Source organism: Homalodisca vitripennis, unplaced genomic scaffold (assembly GCF_021130785.1).
Source record: "Homalodisca vitripennis isolate AUS2020 unplaced genomic scaffold, UT_GWSS_2.1 ScUCBcl_7867;HRSCAF=15724, whole genome shotgun sequence".
Classification (NCBI taxonomy): Eukaryota; Metazoa; Arthropoda; class Insecta; order Hemiptera; family Cicadellidae; genus Homalodisca; species Homalodisca vitripennis.
In genome coordinates, this window is record NW_025783994.1 from 23,858 (window position 1) to 48,443 (window position 24,586).

General features: G+C 42.6%; 1 protein-coding gene across 3 annotated transcripts in view; it reads left to right on the forward strand.

The window, feature by feature from the left end:
• LOC124374313 (superoxide dismutase [Cu-Zn]-like) overlaps positions 1 to 24,420 on the forward strand; it is a 35,125-nt gene extending 10,705 nt beyond the window's left edge. The window contains exon 3 of one of the 3 annotated variants that reach the window (XM_046832546.1): positions 24,017 to 24,420. In XM_046832546.1, the coding sequence (XP_046688502.1) occupies positions 24,017 to 24,131 (115 nt within the window). In that variant the 3' untranslated portion in view covers positions 24,132 to 24,420. Of the gene's footprint in view, positions 1 to 23,320; positions 23,432 to 23,784; positions 23,894 to 24,016 lie in introns of those variants that run through there. The other 2 variants (XM_046832548.1, XM_046832547.1) reach the window with 2 other exon arrangements.
• Positions 24,421 to 24,586: the final 166 nt, after the last annotated feature.

The window sequence follows — 24,586 nt, forward strand, 5'->3', positions numbered from 1 at the left end:
CCTAACCTCACTTTCTTGGTTTCCCGCGTATTCAATATGGCTGCGCCCAGTTGGCGGGAACAGGGGAACATAACCTCAAATGTAAAAAGGGCGGGAAAGTAAACTAAACAAGAGAAATAAAGACGAATCGTACCTTATTGTGTGATGATTTAGAGCTGAGCATAGGGGTTCCAGGAGTTTAAAATAAAACATTTTTTGGGTAAAAACTAATTTATTATACTATTTCTAAACAACTATTCACATTGGCACTCTTCACTCCCGCCACACAGATAGCAATATGTGGTGGTGACGTCATCAGAGGAAGTCTGTAACATAAATAGACCTGAGTTAGCCAGTTCTGAACAAGAAAATTCCGCGCTTCCCCACTGGCTGGAATAAGCGCGTCCTTGATTGGATGTAAATAGTATCTAAGCGCTCTGATTGGTGGAACCTGAGAGGCCAGCACTCCTTCCTCTCTCTCTCCCGTCAGATCCGTGCGGAAGGTCAGGGAGATAGGACGTGTGTCGCTCTGAGTTTTACACAATTATTTAAACAATTACGATCTTTTGATATTACTCGAGTAAAATAATTCAATCTAATACGTTAAAATATTTTTACTTTTACTAATACTTATTTCAATTACCGTTAATACTATTCTTGTAATTATTTTTCTTAATCTAAATAGAAATTATCGTTACTAGTAGCAGTTTAAGCTTTTTAATCCTTTAGTTGCTTTTTCTAACGTAATATCGTTTCTATAATACCATATTGTAAACATGTCTTACGAAAATATTGAAGTAGATTCTGAACCTGTATATATGGATATGGAGTTGGATCCTGTAAAAACGCTAGGTAAAAAACGAGACTTACATAAAAAAATATAGGGTATACGGTACTAAGACCACCTTTAAATTCAATCCCGTCCCTGAAAACATTAATGAAATCGATTGGCTAAGGACGGGATTTTCTAAAATTGTAAATGAAATGAAAGCAAATTGCACTGATTCGGACTACCTCGGATTTACACTTCATAGTCTAAATTTAAAAAGTAAAGATCCGGGCTACGTGGCATTTCGACCAGCTGATCAGGTCAAAGACGATGTCCTTTTTGAAGTTTTCGGGGGGATAATTCAAAGTAACGCGGACTCTGTAAAATCTACCGATACGTTCAAAGTCGAATGTACGCGTGTCAATCTCCCTGTTGGTAGTGGTGGTTCCAGAAGACCTGGCTTGTACAATAATTTTCACGAAGAATGTAAAGCACGAACAGGTATTGTATCGATAGAAAATGTGGACAATCTGTGTCTGCCCCGAGCTATAGTGGTAGCAAAAGCCTACGCCAAAAAATATCCTCAGTTCAAAGCAATAAGGCAGGACAAGGGTAAGCGACAAACTCTTAGAGCCCAAAAATTGATGACCAAAGCCGGGGTCCAAATTTCTGAACAGGGAGCGGGGGTCCACGAACTTTCAAAATTTCAAGAGCACCTCAAAAAAATATAATATTACAGTTTACAACTATAAACAGTAAGGGTAGGGACGTGTATTTTAACGGTAATAATGAAAGTGCTCTGTATAAAATTAACCTACTGTATCATAACGGCCACTACAATGTGATCACATCCCTCACTGCAGCCTTTGCTTGTAAACTCTATTGTGAGGCGTGCCATGTCCCTTACGACCACAAAGGTTATCACAGATGCTCAAACATCTGTCCTGCGTGTCAGACAGTTTCTCCGCCCTGTAAAGAGGAGCATGGAGGAATAGTTTGTCCAAATTGTAACATAACTCTAAAAAATCAAATATGTTTCGCGGCTCACCAGGGTGAACGGTGTAAATCTGTTTAATAAATGCAAACAATGTCAAAGACTCGTATTTCTGAAACAGCGTAAATCGAAACACGTGTGCGGGGAAGTTTTCTGTAAAATCTGTAATGATTTCAAGGCCCCAAACCACCAGTGCTACATGCGAGTCGACACAGGCAAGCCCAAAACAGAAGATTATCTATTCATATTTTTCGATCTGGAAACAAGACAGGACGAGTACATTGATGATAAAAAAGTTCATAAAGTAAATCTATGTGTCTCGCAACAATTCTGTTTCAAATGTATCGGTGGTGGAAATTGTGAACATTGTAATACCCGCACTCGAGTCTTCAGACAAGATCCTGTAGTTAAAATTCATGGATTATGTGATGGATGTTAGAAAAAATTTCAAAAACGTTTGTGTAATGGCTCATAACGGTCAGGGCTTTGATTTTCAGTTCATCTTAAAATACGTACTGGAACAGACAAAATTCAGTCCAGAGCTAATTATGCGTGGCACCAAAGTCATTCTCATGGAATTGGACAACGTGAGATTTATCGACTCACTGAACTATTTCCCCATGGCCCTCTCAGCACTCAACAAAGCCTTTGATCTACCCCCAGAGAAGAAGAAGGGTTACTTCCCTCACTTGTTTAACACTCTGGCAAACCAAAACTATGTAGGCCCCATCCCACCCAAGGAATACTACTGCCCTGAATCGATGTTCGAAAAAAAGTTATACAGATTTTGAAAATTGGCATAATGACCAGGTCGACAAAAACGTAGTGTTTGATTTCCAAAAAGAACTTATTGAATATTGTATTTCAGATGTAGACATATTGGCGCAGGCGTGTATAACATTCAGAGCAATGTTTCTCGAAGAATGTAACGTAGACCCGTTCATGGAAGCCGTGACCATAGCCAGCGCCTGTAACTTGGTGTTTAGACGTAAGTTCTTAAAACCCAATACTATTGGCCTGGTCCCTAACAATGGATACAGACTTGTTGACATGCAATCTCCCATCGCTTTGCAGTGGCTGACTTGGGAGGAGGATCAGCGCGGCGTCCGAATTCAGCATGCAGGGCGGGAAAGAGAAGTCAAAATTGCCGGTATGAAAGTAGACGGTTTTCGACGGTGAACGCGTGTATGAATTTCAGGGTTGTTATTTCCACGGGTGCCCTAAATGTTACAAGTATGAGAGGGAAGTGCCCTTATCAGATGATCCCTCAGACTCTTTGCATCTGAGGTACGAAAGGACCAAATCCAAAATAGCTAAACTCCAAAATTCCGGATATGAAGTTATCGAGATGTGGGAGTGTGAATTTAAGAAAATGAAAAAAGATCCTAGATTGGCATACCTAAATTCATTACCAATTCTAAACACGCTCCCACTTAATCCAAGAGACGCCTTCTTTGGTGGTAGAACAGGCAACGCAAGAACATACCACAAGTGTGCAGAGGGGGAGTCTATACAGTATGTGGACGTATGCTCTCTCTATCCTTTTGTTAATAAATTTAAAATGTACGTAAAATCTCATCCTAAAATCTATGTGGGTGACAGAGAATGTAGGGGGCGAGGCATGCAGGCTGAAGGTCTTCTTAAATGTAAAGTCCTGCCTCCGCTAAAGTTGTATCACCCGGTTCTCCCTACACGCATGAACGATAAATTAATGTTTGTTTTATGTAGGACGTGTGGGGAGGACATGTACTCGGGTGACTGTGCCCACACCACGGAAGAGAGAGCATTGACAGGGACATGGACGATGCAGGAAATTAGAAAAGCTGTAGAAAAAGGCTATAACCATTTTAGAAATGTACGAATTATGGGAATACGAGGTTTAGTGACCTATGAGGATGGCGGACTCTTCACAGACTTTGTAAATAAATTTTTTAAAAATCAAGCAGGAGGCATCGGGCTACCCTTCCTGGTTGTCTCACTGATCAGGACAAAGAAACGTACATTAAAAAATATTTTGAACATGAAGGTATCAGACTTGACCAAACAAAAATTGAAAAGAACGCGGGCCTTCGCTCCCTAGCAAAATTAATGCTAAATTCGTTTTGGGGAAAATTCGGACAGAGAGAGAACCAGACAAAGACATCGATAATACGATCACCCGACACATTTTTCAAACTACTAACCAGTCCCGGGACACAAGTAAAATACGGTTTCAAGAAATTAACGAAGAGGTTCTCCTCGTAAATTGGCAAAACATAGAAGAGGTTAGCGAGTCCCTCAGAACCGTCAACGTCGTCTTGGCCGCTTTTACCACATCTCACGCGAGGTTAAAAACTGTATGAACACTTGGAACAGCTACAATCTCAAGTCCTTTACTATGACACAGACAGTGTACTGTACATACATAAAAACGGCATGTATAAAGTTCCTACCGGTGACTACCTCGGGGAGATGACCGATGAGTTGGTCGACTACGGTCCCGGGTCATACATTGTAGAATTCGTTTCTGGTGGTCCTAAAACCTATGCCTACTTAGTGTGGTCCACAAATAAAAATTCGTTAGTTGAAGTCTGTAAAATTAAAGGTCTCACTCTAAATTTAAAAACTAGTAAACGTCTAAATTTTGAAAAAAATTAAAAGAAAATGGTGCTTAGTGAAACGGATCCAACTCTAGAAATAACAGAAAACCGTATTAGACGGACAAAAGACAAAAACATAGTTACCGTAGAAGAGACTAAACTATTTAAAATTACCGGTCCTAAGCGTAAGCGGGAAGGAGAGTATGAGACACTACCGTATGGCTATAGTAAAGTTTCTAAATATTAGTATATTGTAGTATACTCACAGTGGGTGTAAATATAGCCTCCTTCACTCTTCTAAACACAGACACCACAAACAATAACCTTCGTAGGTCAATACTTTTTCCCCCTCATCCTCTTTAACTTCTCCCGCGATTGCTCGAGTAGATGCTGCTTCTCCTCCATCACTGACCGAGACTGAACGCTCTCCTCGCAACCGTGTACCCCCACTACCACACAGCGTCCACTGACTTTCCTGTCACTGTGCTTGCTACCGGCCCTCGCAGACCCAAAAGCCTGAGTGTGTGTGTGTATGGGCTCTGAGGTCCCGGACGGAGTGGTTGCGATCCTTCAGGTGGCCTAAACTCCATAATTCCTTGGGATCATGTGTGAATGTGTGTGGCAACGAGGCGGGCTAAAACCCATAGATGTACTCTTGCCGTGAATGTGCCGAGAGGTTCGTGGCCTTGGGGGTGTGAATGTGATCCTTCAGGTGGACTAAACCCCATAATTCCTTGGGATCGAGTGTGAATGTGTGGGAGATAGCGATGGACCGGATCAGCCATGACAAATTACAAATGTATATAGTGTTGATATTACTGTAAAATTGTAAATATTGCTGTAAACACCTATATTTGTGCAAAGTGTGAGGTCTCAGTGGGGGAGTCGGTGGTGGGAGAGTAACCGTGGAGGCAGTGGTGGTGGTGGTGGGAGAGCACTTCATTCTCAATCATGGCGTGGAACCCAAAGAGCCTCTATGATCTTTGTCTGCGGCAAATTGCCCAACACCGTATTGACTTCTTACGATATAACCAGATCCCCGAATCCATCCGTCGGGAAATTAAATCTAAACATCTTGAAAACTGCTTTGAATTGGTAGTCAGATACAAAGAAGTTTACGACGGACGCGGACTACGCAGACTTTGTCATATGTGTGCTCGAGACCGTTCAGCTGTTTGGCAAAAAGAATCGTCGACCGCGTATTACTTCACGGAAGATACATTTTACACAATGCGTAGTTTATGGGAGTGCACATCGTGTAACAATCGGCTCTTTTACTATAGGACCGGGCGTTGCATGTGCGATTATTCCATTGTCTAAGCAACAAGGGATGGAACAGTATTTGGTCACCGGGCGACAACCAGTTACTTCTGGACTGGCCCTCAAAATCAAATACTGTTTAACCTGGGCATCGAGCATGCTAGTGTTCGATGTGGGTGTTCCAAACCACACCACTTAGACTAATATAAATACCGGTATACAGATTTTTTTCTTCATTTACAAAATGGACGCTTATAGCGAAAGAACTGCACAAACCGGCTAGGAAAAACTATCCCAGACGCAGGGTTACGCTGAAGGGACTCAATGATCTATACCAGGCTGACCTAGTAGAGATGATCCCGTATTCAAGGGTGAACAAAGGTTACAAGTATATATTGACAATGATAAACTGCTTTAGTAAACTTGCGTTTGCCATTCCTCTAAAAAAACAAGACCGGTGCAGAAGTCGCGCATGCACTAGAACCTATACTGTCTAAACACAAGATGAAAAACCTTCAGACTGATCAGGGTAAGGAGTGGTACAACACTCACGTCAAAAAGCTAATGGACAAATATAAAATAAACCTTTACTCGACCTACTCACATCTGAAAAGCTCTATTGTAGAGCGTCTAAACAGAACATTAAAAGAGAAAATGTATAGAAAATTCACGACACGTGGAAGTTACGAATGGTTCAGTATTCTATCTGATATAGTCAAGGAGTACAATAATAATGTCCACAGAACAATCGGTATGAAACCAAAAGACGTTAAACAGAAAACACGTAAAACAAATCCTTGTCCGTTTAAACAAAACCACAAAAAGAAAACAAAAAATTAAAATCACTAAATTCAAGCTAAACGATAAGGTAAGGATTAGCAAATACAAAGGAGTTTTTAAAAAAGGTTATCTGCCTAACTGGACAAATGAAGTATTTACAGTATATGCAATAAAACCTACAAAACCCGTAACGTACATTTTACAAGACTCCAAAGGTGAAGTATTGAAAGGTGGGTTTTATGAACAAGAAATGCTCAGGTCCACAACTGGTAATGTATATCTAGTTGAGAAAGTGTTGAGGCGGAAAGGAGACAAAGTACTTGTTAGATGGCAAGGGTTCGATAAAAACAGTGACACATGGGTGAGCAAGCATGACATCACCACACACTGAGTGTGTGACTGCAACTGCAGTCGTGGGACCGGATGCAGCTGCACCAGCCGCTGCGTGGGAGCGGATGCAGCTGTGCGCTCCCACGTTCAGGAGGGCTACCAGTTCAGCTCTGTTACTTTATATACTTTGTCATAATAATGTGCAACTTAGTTTATCTTCGACAATGAGACTGATTAGTCAATCTGTGAAATTACCAGTGAGAAACTTTGACGAGTTTGTAGGTGGTGGTATGAATCGTACAAATAAAAACGGTCCTCTGCTACCTGACACGATTCGCGGATTAATTGTTGGACCGTCCAATTGCGGTAAAACGAACGTACTGTTTAACCTATTGGTAGATCCTAACGGTTTGAGATTTGAAAATGTTTACGTGTTTTCAAAATCACTCTACCAACCAAAGTACCAGCTACTATCCAAGATTATGCCGAAAGAGATCGGATACCACGCGTATGATGACAATGCATCTGTCATACACCCGAGTGAGGCTAAACAGAATTCAGTAATGATATTCGACGACATAGCCTGTGAAAAACATAACAATATACGAAACTACTTCACCATGGGTAGACACAAGAATATTGACACATTCTACCTAGGTCAGACCTACAGCCATATACCCAAACAGCTCGTTAGAGACAATGCCAACTTTATCGTACTATTCAAACAAGACGAAACAAACCTTCACCATGCATACAGTGACCACGTCAATACCGATATAGACTTTGAAAAGTTTAAACAAATGTGTGCTCTGGCGTGGAAAGACAGACACGGCTTCCTGGTCATATGCAAGGACTGTGACATTGATAAAGGCAGGTATCGTATCGGAATCGATAGTTTCATTCAAGATTTATGATGGTAAGGATATACCACTACAATGACCTCAGAGGTTTCTCAATCCAGAGATCCAACAAAGTCCATTCAAACCTGTGCACCTGGTACTATGCCGATAAGAAAAAGTTTTGCGGTAATTACTGTAGCAGACGCGGACCACATGGTTTTCTCTTCAATAGGAGGTGCTGGAGACATAAGCGTGTAGGGATGTACAGTGCTAGTCTACCACCCGTAATCTTGTTAATGATTTCAGCAAGCGAACGGTTCTACAATCGCGATATATGGATAGAGTTTGTGAAAAGAAGTCAAAACAAAGGGGTACCGCTCGAACTCGTGGTGTACCACGAGGACATGCTAAATAGTACGGTAAGAAATCCACAGAACATGTTATCCAGATTCAGACCGTTTCCCGATCAATTCGGTCAAATCGTACCGTTGAGAAACGCTCATGGTAGTGTAAAACTTTGCGCAGACCTGTATAAGGATGCTCCAGTACGGGTGTAACATACCGCATGCAGCTCACTGTATTCTCATTACAGAGAGAACAATACCAATCAGGAACCCTGTCAAGATCTACAATCGTGCTCTAGCTTCAAAGTGCTACATTGACATTAGCTACAACGTAGGTTACGGCCCCGTCCCAGACGGTTTACCGCGAGGTCAAAGGAAGAAAGATTTTGCTGGTGTAAACAATCTTTGTCAAAGTCTGTTTACGACAGAATTTCTCAAATTGGCTTTACCGACCGTACCAATGTACTGCGATAAGTTCGGAATAACACTGCGTGACGGGACTTACTCAATTACAAATACCAAACAGTTTGAGGCTTGGAGGAGTTTTACAGGAGCTAATCCAAGTGAATTCTGGTTACTCAACTCTTACATGATTCACATACACAGTAGGGTGAACAGACCTATAGAGCATCTGAAACAATATATGGAAAAGCACGTGGAGAGTGACAAGTATACTGTAGCTGAGATACCCCAGTGGAGAGACGGATGGAAAAGGACCTTTGTGTTCAGGGACCCTGATAGACCTGTACAGATACCGAGAACAGTTTACCTAAGAGGGCTAGGTACCGTGGTGTCACTAAAGCAGGTCGTACGCTTTCTAAGAAAGCATAAAAAACGAGCCCTCTTCTTTAGACAGGTTGAACTGCCATAAAGTAGTTAGTATTAAAGTACTAAAACCGAGTCACATTGTCAGTTTTAAACAATGGCTTCAAAGGAGAAGGACCTTACTCTCAGTATAACTCGTTTGAGGAAAGCTATAAAGCAAAAGTATAAACAGTTCAGAGAAGGAACTCTGGCCACAGACGTATTTCTAGAAAAACAGTACAAACCTATCCTGTCAGAGTTACGAAAAACAACAGGATCTGTAAAAACTGAACCGAAAACCGAACCAAAGCAAGAAGAAGAAGAGGAAAATGAAGATGAGGCAGCCGTACAGTTCACTCCGGACGTTATGTCAACCCCCAAAACACCTGCGTTCCTGCAGGACGATGATGTGCTTGAAGCAGGACCGTCGTCACCAGACGTCAGTGATATACTCAGCACGAAAGAAGGACAACTCTCAGCATCTGCATGGATACAGAACACGTTCTCCCATCCACTAACCATAAGGTACATGACAAGTATGATGAAGGATATGTCAGGTAAACATAGTAAGATCGACCATACGTACGGACCACGCTACGACAACAATACGCTAATGGTAGGAGATAAGAAGTTATCATTTGGAGATGACGGTAGCATACTCGTAGGTGAACGGTCCTACAGACCTACACAGGGACTTTATGAATTGCTTTTTAATCGTCTGCCTGATGACAAACGTTACAACGTAAACGATATGAGAGCTTACAAGGATATATTGACACTGTCGTCTGCTCACAAGAGAAGTTACAATTATAAAAATCACGTGAACCGTAACGCTTCAACGAAATACAAAGTCATTATTTCTCAACTCTTCCCAAAGACCGGTAGCGGATATAAGGATGTAGGAGCACCAGACCCTATCTACTATGATGACCCAAACGAACTGTGTGACAGACTCAGACTCCTCGTGTCCTCAGCAGAGATCGGTAACACGGGACATAGGAACGAAATAATAAACATTATCGAAGAACTCAAAGAATCAAAGACTATATCAGGTGATGGTAACGCGAGATTCAGATCATTGATGAGATGACCGTCAATAAGTTTGGTCAGAGGCCACAATCTCTGAAGAAGCAAGACATTCAGAGAGTTACGAATACTGTAAACAAAAAGCTAAAGAAAGATGTAAGAAGACTGTACTCTCAAATTGCAATCCTTCAGAATCAAGCGCTTATTCAGCAGAATCAAATAAACAGCTTACAAAATACAAATGAAGAAGTTATAAGACGTCTAGCAGTTCAACTATTTCACTGGATCAATAAGATACACACTACCGTACCTCCAGCTCGCTTCCACGGCGTCTTAGATGTTGATGAAAACACATATATTGACTGGGATAAGATATTTATAAAGAGCAATGTACAGGAGGAGTCTTCATCACTTGCACAATGAGTGTTGACAAGTTTGGTCATACGGTCCGTGAAGGAAGTAAGAGAGGTCCGCCTGGACAAGGATTCAGTCTCACAGTCGACGGCAACTACGATATCAAGGGCAAGCGGTTATGTAACGTGGCCGACGCCCAGCACAGTCTAGACGCTATAAACTTGCAGACCTTGAAAAATAATGTGGATAGCGCAGTCCTCAAGACTGTGTCTGACGTTTCGCTTGTATCCAAGAAAAATGTGATGGACGCTAAAGGTAACCGAATTAGCAACATAGGTGATGCTCTACTCTGGACCGATGCTCTGACTCTTCGTCGTCTTGCTAGGGAGGTACCCTATAAGGACACGAACAGCAAATATTACAGGTTTGACAACTACAGGTTGCGCATGATAGGTGATCCCGCGGAGGATACAGATGCAGTGACGCTAAAATATCTTAAAACGAACACTCTAAAAAGAAGTAGTGATGGTAAAGTCTGGGAATGTGATAACAAAAGACTCGGACAGATGGCTGATCCTCTTCTCGCTGGCGACGGTGTAAACCTACAGACTTTGAACAGGAAACTGAATGAAAAAACGCTGGCGATAGACAAGGACACGATCGACGCTAAAAAGAGGAGACTAGTGAATGTAGCCGATGGTCAAGGACCAAACGATGCCGTTACACTCTCTCAGTGTCAAAATCTATTGCCTGCTACTAAAAGTATTGCGGACGGAACAGTTATCTTTAATAATTACAGAGTTTCTAATGTTGCCGAACCTAAAGAAGGTACCGACGCTTGCACTGTAAATTATGTGAAGGAAAGAACACCGGATACGGATAAGGATAAATGGTTATTTGGACGTAAACGATTAAGTCAAGTAGCTTCTCCGCTGTATGACGGAGATGCTGTTAATAGAGGATACCTTAAAGTGAACACTCCGATACTCGACGGTGACACGTGGAATTGTAGGAATAAAAGATTGAAACTTGTGGGCGACCCTGTCGACATGAGTGACGCTGTGTCTGTTAATTATCTGGTGAGAGTGGTGAGCGAAGTCTTTTACGGTATGTACAAACTACTGGCTCCGACGCTAGACGCTATACACCTAACCGATAAAGACGAGTGGATTAGGTTCAACATTGTCGACCCATACTTTAAAGACCCAGTGAGCAGGGTGAGATCGAAACCGTGATGGTTTTATTTATATGTGAGCAGCTGACATTTTTACCGCCAGTTTACTTTGGAACCTGGCGAGATGAGGTTCTTGGTATTTATTCTATGTGTAGCTCCTCTGATAGCTGCTAATAAAACTTTGTTGTACTTGGAGAGATACGGCTATCTCGATACTAATACCTCAGAGCTATCCACAGACATTACACAGGCGGTCATTAGGTTTCAGGAGACGTTCGGCTTGAATGTGACCGGATATGTAAATGAGGAGACGACTAACTTAATGAACCAGCCCAGATGCGGCAATTCGGACGAATTAATAGCGTCTTTCACTGCAAACCCAAACTACGGATGGCGGAAAAAACGATATTACCTGGTTTATGTACGGTAGTAATTATCAGTATGACCAACTATGTCGGACTGCGTTCGCCCTATTCTCAAGACATTCCAACCTGACCTTCCGGCGGAACCCTATAAACCCCACAATCATTTTAAGTATCGCTCCCAGGAAACATCTTTCGTATTATCTACGGAAAAATTGCAGTAGAGAGTTTGATGGTAGGGGTGGCTTAATGGGTCACGCCTTTCTCCCTATATTGGGGATGAACCAGACAGATGTTCATATGGACGGTGAAGAAGATTGGGATTATACAATGAATCTACCTGCACCTGGAAAAAGTTCATTCTTTTTGGTTCTAGTACACGAAATTGGACACGCTCTAGGTTTGCAACATTCATCACTTTCGTCGTCTATAATGTATCCTTTTTATTTTGTACCACATGGTATTTCAAATCTTTACCAATTTGATTTAGACAGAGATGATCAAATGGCAATACAGTATATTTACGGACCACCTGTTCCTCCATACACGTCCACCACTACTACTACAACATCTACAACAACCTCGAGCACGACTACCACTACTACCAGTACCACCACACCCACGTCAACCTCTACGTCCCCTACAATACCTACAGAGTTGGACATTTGTACATTGAGACATAGAATCAATGCATTTTTGATTGTAAAAAATAGATTGTACGCATTTTACGGCAAGTATGTATGGGCTCTGAGTCTGAATCACGCGCTTAGAACACGTGAGGAGTTTACCAATCCTCTAATAATCACCGATTGGTTGCCGTTTTTACCGTCAGACTTTACAAACATTTCGGCTGTGTACCAAAGACCGAACGGAGAGGTGGCTTTGATTGTGGACAAGACATTGTACATTATTGAGTATCCGTCACTCGTACTTTTAAGACAGAAAAGAATTGATACAATCTTACACTCCAGAATAAATAAAGTGAACGCAGCGTTTGAACAGTAATACAGGTAGGACCTTTATTTTTACCGATGACAAATTTGTTGTAGAACTTAAACGAATGCACTCTCAGAGGCACTATGTTGGGTATGACCAGTAGCGTGTTGCCAGGAGTCCCTGATGGAATTAGAGGAGGTTTCAGATATATAAATGGCCGTCTGTACTTTATAACAGACAGTCACGTTCTGGAGTACGACGAGTTTACAGGAGTGGTTACAAGATCCGAGGCGGATATCTTTGACGTACTGCAGATCACATGTGTTAGGGAGACCCTGCTCAGGCAACTCTATAACGTATTACGGTATATAAGGGAATAAAATGGGAAAGCACAAAGTAAAGCCAAACAGATTGAAACGAACCGTCAAGCGAGGAAGAGGTCTGGTTTCGAGCGCTTTGCAAAAACGCCGGATCGGTCGCTGGAAATCTTTTGAACCGTGCAATTGACGCTCTACCTGTCGAACTCCATTTACCTGGTGGGTACCGATACTGTGGTCCAGGTACGAAATTAGGGGTGAGATTGGCAAGGGGTGATAAGGGTATAAATCCCTTGGACGAATATTGTAAAAATCACGATATAGCGTACTCAAAATACAGGGATTCCGAACACCGAAGAGAAGCCGACAAAGAATTAGCCAAAAGAGCCTGGGAAAGAGTCAAATCGGTAGACGCAAGTATTGGGGAAAGAGCCGCAGCCTTAGCTGTAACAGGAGCCATGAAGACCAAAACAGCCCTCGGTGGAGGGAAGAGGCGGAAGAGCAAGCGAGGGAAGCCCAAACGTAAAGGTCAGGGTATGTACCTCAAGCCGTATCCAAAGAGAGGCGGTGGGGTAAGAAAGAAGAGGAGGTGTTGCAATAAAAAAAAACGTCGATACCAGTAAAAACCGTTATCAAATTACGAGCTAGTACACTACGCGAAACTACTTAATATTCCGAATTTCCGTGGAGTTTTTACTATGAGAGACGCTCTACCCAAACGCCCACGATCGTATGAATCGGCCATAATTAATCTGGATAACTCGGCCGGTGAAGGTACACATTGGGTGTGTTACAGGAAGTTAGGTAACAGGGTATACTACTTTGACAGTTTTGGTAACCTAAGACCACCAATAGAGCTTATATCATACCTAGGACCAGACGTTAACGTACGGTATAATTACGAGAGAAGACAGAGTGAGGGCTCAGTAGTCTGCGGACACTTGTGTTTAAAGTTTCTCAGCAGTAATGTTTTCACTTAGCGGTCCTGCTCCACAGGTATCATGCGAGGTATTTCCTCCAATGGACGTGAGCGATGGTGATTACGAAATCGGTCTAGTTGACCTCTCCACATACTATACGATTCCAAATATTGAAACGGGAATAAACGATATGTTTTATTACGGTGACAATAAACAAATCAAGATAGCAGAGGGGTCGTACGAAAATTGAAAATATCGAAGAATACATCAAATCCCATTTAGGCGCGGATGTGACATTTAGTCTGAAAGGAAACAATAATACGCTAAAATCCGAAATCACTTGTAATAAAAATCATACACTTTGACAGAGAACAGACAATCGCTCCCCTACTAGGGTTCAGTAAAAAACCACTTGAGCCATGCAGGGTACACACATCCGATGTCCCCATAAACATAATGAATGTAAATACTATACGCGTTGAATGCAATATCGCACGAGGATCCTTTCAAAAACGGTTGTATGTAGAGGGACACGTGCTGCATGAGTTCTACCCTGAAGTGGCCCCAGGCTATAAAATAGTTGAGAAACCCGCCAATGTAATCTATTTACCGGTGAACGTTCGTAGAGTGAACAACATTTCCGTAACACTCAAGGACCAGGACGGCAGATTGATTAATTTCCGTAACGAGATAGTCTCACTACGCTTGCATATAAGAAAACAATAATGGGTCTAGTATTTAGAGAGTTGCCGAGCCACACACTGGTCAGTAATCACCGAAAGGTGGCAGCGTTAACATCAAAGAACATAAAGTTTCTAAAGTCTCTAGGCTTTAAGTATGGCGCTTCTATCGATAGAGTCCGGAGCAATGTACGATGAAGTCGTAACGGGGTGGGAATTTCATACCCATAAACCGTACGCCTCGTCTACATTTAAGAATAACGATGAAATCAGAATACCGATTAGTCAGCAAGACATAATCACAGCACCGTTCGAAAGCTTCATACATGTTAAAGGGACGCTGCAGGCTAAAAAAAGCTGACGGCAGTGCTTGCAATGTAAATCTAGTGAACAACTCGATGGCACATTTATTTGATGAGATTCGTTACGAGTTGAACGGTCAAGTAATCGATAAAAACACGCAGTGTCGGCATAACTACGACGATCAAAGGACTGGTATCTTTTAAGGAAAATGAAAAAAATGAGTCTGGCTAACGGAGGGTGGCTCGGGGCGAATAAATCCGCAGACGCTGTTAAAGAGTTCAATTACGCCGTTCCCGTTAGGACATTGATGGGATTTTTCGAAGATTACAAAAAGGTAGTGGTTAACAGTAAACAAGAGTTGGTTCTTCTGAGAGCCGCCTCTGATAACAATGCTGTAACTTCAGCTGACGCTGCTACTGTTGATCTTGATATAACTGACTTGTACTGGAGGGTTCCTTACATTACAATATCAGACAGCCACAGGTTAAAGCTGTTGCGTATGGTCGAGAAAGATACACTGATTCACCTTCCGTTTCGATCATGGGAAATTCACGAGTACCCCAGTTTGCCGTTGACAACACGTCATAGTTGGACAATAAAAACGAGTACCCAAATTGAAAAAACCTCGTTACGTGATTTTAGGTTTCCAGACTGGAAGGAAGAACAATTTGAAAAAAGACGCTTCCAGCTTTGATCACTGCGATCTACTCAATATCAAACTGTTTCTGAATTCACAGTACTTCCCGTACGATAACATCCATGGTGACCTACGCATTTTCTACGACATGTTTACCAGATTCCAGAGCTCATACTACCAGATACAAGGTGCCCCTACAGTTGATTTCAACACGTTTAAAAGTAACGTACCTCTCTATGTTATTGACTGCTCCAAGCAGAATGATTCAATAAAAACTGGCCCCGTAGACGTGCGTCTGGAGTTTGAGACTAAAAACGCTATTGCTGCAAACACTGCGGCTTACTGCTTAGTACTATATGACTCACACCTGGCATACACTCTGCTCACGGGTAACGTTAAGCGGATGGTGTAGGAGCGGTGGTGGGGTAAACACTTATAAGTAGCTAAATTTTGTACATGTGTCTCATTCTGTGTCATGGAGAAGCTAAACAGTTTTTTTCTAAACGAGCCTGACTCGGTCGAGGCGACTCGATACTTAACATTAAGGAACGAACTACTCTACAAGGTCGAGGGCATGCGAAGACTCTTTGCTCGCTTTAGACCTACAGTTAGAGTGCCCAGTGACTCTTATAGATACGGTCATTTCAAGAAATGCGCGTGGGCACGGCCCGACGCTACGTCAGGTCCTGACACTTGTCAGTGTCACTATATGGATTCATACATTAGGGGTTCGATTACGATTTTGGATCAGTTAGCTGAAATGAACGATCCGTTTCTTTCGAGATTACAGTTTCTACTTGAACCCTTCCGTGATACCGCAACACAGGGGCTGTATTGTTATGGTGGGGGTAATTGTTAGGGTGGGGGTAATTGTTAGGGTGGGGTAATTGTATAAATTGAGCGACTCCTACGCCGACGTACATTACCTACCCAGTGTTGAACGCTTTCGCAACGATGGCGCTATACATTTTCAGTTATAAGGAAGGAGAAGAGAGGAAATTATTGGGATACTTCGACTGTACTGATTATACATCCTATGCCGACTTTTACGATGTTAAGGACTTTAACAGGATTGAGGTTTGTTTTGAGGTAGTCGATGAGCCCGAGGAATACGACACGGATGATGAAGATAATCCTATTAAACAGGCTCTAAATAGGTATAGAGAGGGTATAAAAGCCGGAGTGTACACTTCCTTGTGGAAGGACGGAGAAATGAAAACATGTAAATACCTCGACTGTACTAATTTCACACCTAATAGTGAGTTTTATGATGTGACGGGTTTTGACAGGATTAGGGTTTAGGTTTTGCAGAGAGGATGATGTGAAGCTGAAAGGGTATAAAAAGGGTATTAAAGCGTATGTACACGCTTCCTTGTGGAAGGACGGAAAATTTAAAGCGTTTAAAACCATCAACTGTGCTAATTTAACATCCCATGGCGACGCCTGGGATGTGAGGGACTGTGACAAAATTGATGTCTCTTTTCACATAGTTCCTTTCACATACGAATGGGAGGAGGAAGTGGAGGGGGAAGAACCACCTGCTAAAAAATCTCATTGGTCAGAATAAGCGCGTCTCTGATTGGTCGAAATGCTCCTGTCTAAAAGTAAAATTTGAGAATTTACGTCAGACGTTGAGATGGAGTCGCAGACTATGGACGTGGAACCCACGCGGATTCCAAAACGTAAAGAGCGTATCAATGCGTTTAACCGGGGTTTTTCTTAGATCTGTCTACTTTTTTGGGATAGTGATCTTTCAAAATGCGTAATTGTAGGGTTTGTTAAGAATCGGGGTGACTCTCTCGGGGTTCTCTTTAAGGGTAAAAAGGGATGCGTTTATTGGTCACACGATGTGTTCAATCAAATCACTCCTCATTTCAATTCCATAACCCTGGCTCTGGAGAATAAAACCAAATTTTATATTAAATCGGACACGGAGGAGGATATCAAGGTCACAAAATGTTTTCGGTCGTATGCACGTGTTTCTCTTTGACGGGGAGCATACTTTAACGCTTAACGAGGCCGAATGGACTCAGTTTACAAACAGCCTTCCTCTGATGTACATTGCTCTCAGAGACAATTTTTATTATCGAAGAGTCTGTACGGTTTACCATTCACGCACTAGCATCAGGGTTGGTAGAGGAGGACGTATTTGCAAAAGCAGATAGTCAGGGACTCCTCTGCTCCACAGCTCATAAATTAGCTCTTGAAGTGGCCTTGTACAAACGTTGGCCCAATGGATGTGGCAGTAGTTGAATTTCACGCATTTCAAGGCAATAAAAGACCCTTTATTCTTAAAGAGCTCGCGATCGTGGGAAACTCTTTTCAATGTCAAATTATATTTAAACCACCTTTTCCTAGAGAACGGTTGAGCGCCAAAAATCGTACAACAGCTCGCTGGCTTGAAGATAACTACCATAAGATTTCTTGGGAGGAGGGTGATTATCCCTACAGAGCTAATGTACTTCGCACTCTATGCAAACCCTTTGCCGTGATTTACACGCGTGGGTTGGAGAAGGCAGAGTTTCTTGAGAAAGTTTCACGGTGATGTCCGTGAACTGGACGATATAGTGTGCGAGGAGGCCGGCAATCCGTGTAGCTGTAAAACAACACACAGGTTTGCTTGCTCGTTGCCACAACATACGTCAACCGAGGATCCCAATGTGAAATGCGCAATGATTGCAGCAAAGTGCCGTTTCGAGATCCTTAACAAACAGCTGCACAATACCAAACGCTTATTAGTATCGGCGAGTGATTAGTAAAGGGGCGGAGGGGTTCGGCATTTAGTTGAGAATCCCGACGTGTTGGCTTGAAAGGACTCGCCGACGGGTCACATTGAAAAGGCTTCACCGAGTAAAGTGACTTTTAACTGTAGGTTAGATACGAAAAATTCTAGAGCGGGGTGAATGATTGGTAAGCTCCTAAGGCTGGCGTAAAACCTGTAAGTCCTGGGGCTCTTTACTGCTCTTACGGCAGGCCTAAACTCCGTAAGACCGGGAGCAGTTGTGTGTGTGTGGTGTGTGACAGATACCTCTATGGCAGGCCTAAACTCCGTAAGTCCAGGGGTATGTACCTCGCTCTAGATGCTGTAAAAAATAAAAAAATATAAAAAATGTAAAATTCTCCGGTAAGTTTTTGAGTCACATTGAAAGGCTTCACCGAGTAAAGTGGCTATTGAAACTTACAGGAGACAAAAATATGTTGAGGAGCGATACATTGTAATGGAGTGAATCGCTATCGTGTACAGCGGTGGTTGGGGCTGTACACAAATACTGGTCACATTGAAAGGCTTCACCGAGTAAAGTGATTAGTAAAGTGAAAGAGTGAGAATAGGCCTACTGGGGAAACTCACTATAATCAAAAACGCACTGGGACCCCTACGGCCTAGCCATTCTGGCTTACCGTGGTGTGGAAACGTGGGTCACAAATTGCAGTTAATGCGGTGCAAGTGCGAGTCTCGGTGGGGGAGAGGCGTCCGCGTATAAAAGCGCGGTGCATCGGCTGCAGCTGCACTTGCTGTGATAGCTTTGCTATGTCTGTGGCAACTAGTTTTTACCGTTTTCGCCATGTTGCTGTTGGTGGTGGCTGGCAACGATCTCGAGGTAATTATTGTTTTGATTATTTATTGTTCTATCGAGTTGTCCCTCAACACTGTTTCTAACTTGTAAAGTGTTTTTTTAGGAACAACCATCCACTTCAAACGGTTTGCGTAGGAGTCAACCGATCCCTGTGCCCGGGGCTATCCGGGATCGATACTTTAACTACGGATAGCGGGTCTATAGTCCATCTGAATATGGTTAGCTCACATTTCAATACTCTAATTTTTACTCCTTAGGTGTGTGTGGCAGCTTTTCTAACTTTATTTTTCTCTTTTTCAGAATAATGGTGATGATCGGGGCTACACTTCCTGTCCTTCAGCGTGAGGTGACCAGGGTCAGTACACTATTGTTACCGTTGTATTGTACTAATTACGCATTACTGCAGTCCCTATAATCGAACTCTATTTCAGAACGAGTACGAGGCTCAGATCCAGAGGATGTTCAGGTCTGGGCAATGGGTGACCACTCGACGCGGCCGACTGCATGTCATAAGCGCCGGTATTGAAGAGGTGATTACCATTATCCTATTTTCCATTCGTGCAGTATTCGTGTCTGCTAAGTCCCGCAACCGGTGGCGGGACCCGCCATGTATTAATTCACTTGTGCTTTAGGATGAGTCTCAACCATCGACTCTCGGGTGGACCGGTGATGCTAACCCAAACATCACTCTCCCCTCTGACATCTCTGAGGAGAGTCTAATCGCTGCTGCCGATAGGGCTATAGCCGAGGCGTCGACTTTTCCCGACGAGGCGACTCAAAGGGTGGTGATGGAGGAATCTAATTCCAGCTCAGATGAGGCGATTTCGGTTAGTATATAGGGCATTCATATTATATTGCAGGTTTCGCTCTGTTTACAGAATCAAAAAATGGATATTTCTTGTTGACAGTTGAGTACTTCTTGGGACTTCCGACGCAACCCCTCGACCCGGAGACAGTCCTCTGAGGATCTCTCTCAGTTCTATCGGAGGTTGAATCAGTCTACTCCACCAACAGTCTCGCCCATCAGTAGTGGCTCCTTCCACTCTGGTTTCTCCCCCGACCCCACCTCACAGGAGTCCCTCATATCCATGGAAGTGGCTGCCGGCTCGCCACCCCTCCTCTCACCATCTGCAGTACGTTTCATTCCCTACATTATCCATGCCACTACGTAGTGTTTCATCTGTTTAATTCGTTACCTATGTTACAGGACATAGATCCCCAATGGGAGGCAATGAGGGCGGTGTCAAGGTCCCTGAGTATAGTCGCTCAGGTGCAGGGCATCAGTGAGGGGGCCGTCTACGACACCGAACGGTGGATGGTGCGGAGACCCGAGGAGGAGGAGTTTCCGTGCCGCCGCTCCAGCCGCTTGGGAGGAAACCCGCGAACGGTGGATGGTGCGGAGACCCGAGGAGGAGTTCCGTGCCGTCGCTCCAGCCGCTTGGGAGGAAATCCGTAGCATCCTCGCGGATTTCCTATACGAGACAGCTACCCGCATGGAGGAGGACTCCCGACGTAGAAAACACCGCTGTGCCGTCCAACGGATCAACCCCTGCCACTCAAACCCCGCGAAGTGTCCTGCCCCGTTTGCTTTGCGAATCTACCAACAATCGCTCTTCGACTGTGTGGGCATACACTCTGCCGTCCATGCTCCAACAGAGTGGGGGATAGATGCCCCACGTGCCGTGAGCTGATTGTGGGAAGATTCACAATATATCTCCCCAGGTAGATCTCTCTCTACCTGTATCTTAATTATTCAATTGGCTTCACATTCAAAATTTATATTCCAAATTCCAAAGGGACGGGACATTATCCAGTCGTAGGATGTCTACCAGTTCTCTGGACCGATTCTTATACTGGATAATGTTTAACCTGGGTACTATACGTAGTGCGGATGTTCCGAAACCACATCCAGGCCCACATCGACTCACCGCATCACACAATAAGGTACGATTCGTCTTTATTTTCTCTTGTTTAGTTTTAATTTCCCGCCCTTTTTACATTTGAGGTTATGTTCCCCTGTTCCCGCCAATTTCACAATTGAGGTTATGTTCTACTGTTCCCGCCAACTGGGCGCAGCCATATTGAATACGCGGGAAACCAAGAAAGTGAGGTTAGGTTCCCCTGTTTCCCGCCAATTTCACAATTGAGGTTATGTTCTACTGTTCCCGCCAACTGGGCGCAGCCATATTGAATACGCGGGAAACCAAGAAAGTGAGGTTAGGTTCCCCTGTTCCCGCCAATTCATCATGGGCGCAGCCATATTGGAATTCCCTCCGTCCCTCGTTTCTCCCTCACCGGACCCAACAAATCACCGATTTTACCGAAAAACACCGATTTTCACACCCAAAATCACCGATTTTACAGAAAAACACAGGTTTTGACACCCCAAAATCACCCCAAAACACTAGGATAAGAGTGTGAGCAGGGAATTTCTCCCGCACATGAGGGAATTTCTTTCCCACACCACTATTTTTTGATCACGTGATACATGGGCGCCGCCATCTTTGGATCACGTGACCCCCTCTCGACCAATCAGAGCGCGGGGCTCGATGCGGGCGAGGTCTACTAAACACTCCACGTGAATTAACTCCACGGGCAGTTAAAATGGGTAATCATGGCAATTTTGTAATCGAAACCAAATGAAAACGGCTGCAGATAAAAATTTGAAATGTTTACTGAATGTAGCCTTTACGAATTATTGCTTCATGTTGGGAGTGGCCCTGTTTAAAACAATTTAGTTTCGTTTCCCAAAGAACATTTAAATCAATTAATTTTCTTATTTTTATATTTAATATAAAACAGGCAGAAAGGAAAATATTTCACATTTTTATCTTCAGCCATATTTGGTTGGACTGGTTTATAAAAAGGGTGAAAAAAACCTTACTCTATATGCTGGTAATTTTCACTTAGAGTGGTGAACAAAGTTTTAACATTTTTTCTGTATTTTGGGGTAGTTATCAATTGCACCACCTTAAGAGCTAGTCTTGATCAATAACAAGGCTTATAACACATGAAAAAGAGAATACATTCATAACCAGCTATTAAACACAATCATGTAAGAAATAGTCCCGTTGATTAACACGAAACGATTTCTAATTGCTTACAATGAATGTTGTCAGATGAGAATACTTTTAGAGTTATTTTATGTCTTTTAGGACACAGCCTAAATAATGATGTAACATGTTGCATCAAGCCTTAGGGCAACTGTACCCATTAGCAAAATCAGGGTAAGGTTGTTTTATAAATGTGAGTGTGGGGAAAGAATGCGCTGGAGTGTGCACGATGTTATTTGTACTGTTAGCAGCGAAGGATAAACACAGTTTATATGCTTGAATAATATTTTGCACTTTTATTATGGTAGTAACAACGATCATTTCATATTATTGAAATAAATAAATACATACAGGGTGTAAAAAAAGTCCCGCAAGGTCTTGATAATTCCTGAACAAATGTTAATAAAACAACAAACTTGGTTCATCATTTCGGCAATTATCTCATTTTATTTTTAAAAGTTACTACTATTTTTTTCATGCTAGGAGGATGACCTGCGGGGAGTGAGAAGGAGATCTAAATCTAGATTATAGGTAATAAATCAATATTGGACTTAAGAAATGGTTTCTAAAGTGGTTATTACCTCTTCACATTTACTAAAGGATAGTCTAGAGTTCGGCAAAAACATTTTAACGAAAGCATAGCTGTTGATGTTTGATGACATAAATATAAAGGGTTTTATTTTGCAGAGATGAATGATAAAAGGAAAAACCTGTTATCAGTTGTTATAATAGAAAGTTTCCTTTTGTTAGGATGGCCTTTGGACTTTACTTGATGTACATCTTACAGTGTACTTTTAAACGATGGACATGTACTTAAAGTCCAGTATTAATTTACTAAGTTGAACTTTCACAAGTCAAGAATGTTAAATCGTGTAGAACACGACATACATTGTAAATTATACAAACTTTAAAACCAGCGTATTTTCTTTAAATTGGTGAACCTTTAGGAGCCGGGATTTGCGGTATTTTACTCTTCTAAAAAAGACCTTTAATTTGAAGTACTACTCGACCTATGCTCTCATGATTCCCTTCTGATTCCTTGCGGGCCACCCCCCTGACAATACAAAAAAGGTAAATACTTCAAAAATTTGACCTAAAAAGGTATATTGATACTATAACTTTCAAGTTGAAAATGTCTTAATTACTTTCTTCATAATGGTTTGCCAACTTTTCAAAAGTACAGGTACATCATTGATAAATAATCACGAATAATCATGGAGTACTTTTTCATTTAATACGATTTTTTTAAATCTTCCCAACTTGTCATGGTCACTACAGATTTATGTATATACCTGTATGTTGTAGGCACCCTCCAGGAGCATGGATGCAGGGATCCTCAGCCGCCACCAGCCCGCTACTCAGCACTGCTACTCTCGCCACTACTCTTGCTGTTAGATGATCCATATACCTGTATTTTGTAGACACCCTCCAGGAGCATGGATGCAGGGATCCTCAGCCGCCACCAGCCTGCTACTCAGCATTGCTGCTCTCGCCTCTACTCTCGCTATTAGATAATCCACATACCTGTATGTTGTAGGCATCCTCCAGGAGCATGGATGCAGGGATCTTCAGCCGCCACCAGCCCGCTACTCAGCACTGCTACTCTCGCTGCTACTCTCGCTATTAGATAATCCACATACTTGTATGTTGTAGGCACCCTCCAGGAGCATGGATGCAGGGATCCTCAGCCGCCACCAGCCTGCTACTCAGCATTGCTGCTCTCGCCTCTACTCTCGCTATTAGATAATCCACATACCTGTATGTTGTAGGCATCCTCCAGGAGCATGGATGCAGGGATCCTCAGCCGCCACCAGCCCGCTACTCAGCACTGCTACTCTCGCTGCTACTCTCGCTATTAGATAATCCACATACTTGTATGTTGTAGGCACCCTCCAGGAGCATGGATGCAGGGATCCTCAGCCGCCACCAGCCTGCTACTCAGCATTGCTGCTCTCGCCTCTACTCTCGCTATTAGATAATCCACATACTTGTATGTTGTAGGCACCCTCCAGGAGCATGGATGCAGGGATCCTCAGCCGCCACCAGCCCGCTACTCAGCACTGCTGCTCTCGCTGCTACTTTCGCCTCTACTCTCGCTGTTAGATTACTCATCTGAGTCTCGACGTCAGCACGCTAAGTCTGTGATGAGGACAAATCAAAATTACCAATCTAGTGTTTTAAGCTAATACTAAGTATTAGACTATTATTTATCCAAATATGTGGAACTTGTATTTAATATTATTAATTATTTAATTAGATGTACAAAAGTAATATTTTTCATTAATTTTATATGTGACGGAAAATGTTATGTAAGTTATTTCTATTCTAGCTGTGACCAATAAAAGTTGTTGATATTGAATGTTAATATGAGTGTGATTTGCAAATAAACGTTTGTAAATTTTAAATACTCACTGTTTCATTACCTCTCTGCTACACTGCAATACCTCTTAAGTTCAGTGTAATTGTATACAGTAATGTGCACTATGTGGTTTCCCTGGTGGTTTGATTGGCACTAATTATCAGTAATGTGGACATTCCTAGAATACCAAGTGTCTCAATATAATTATTGTC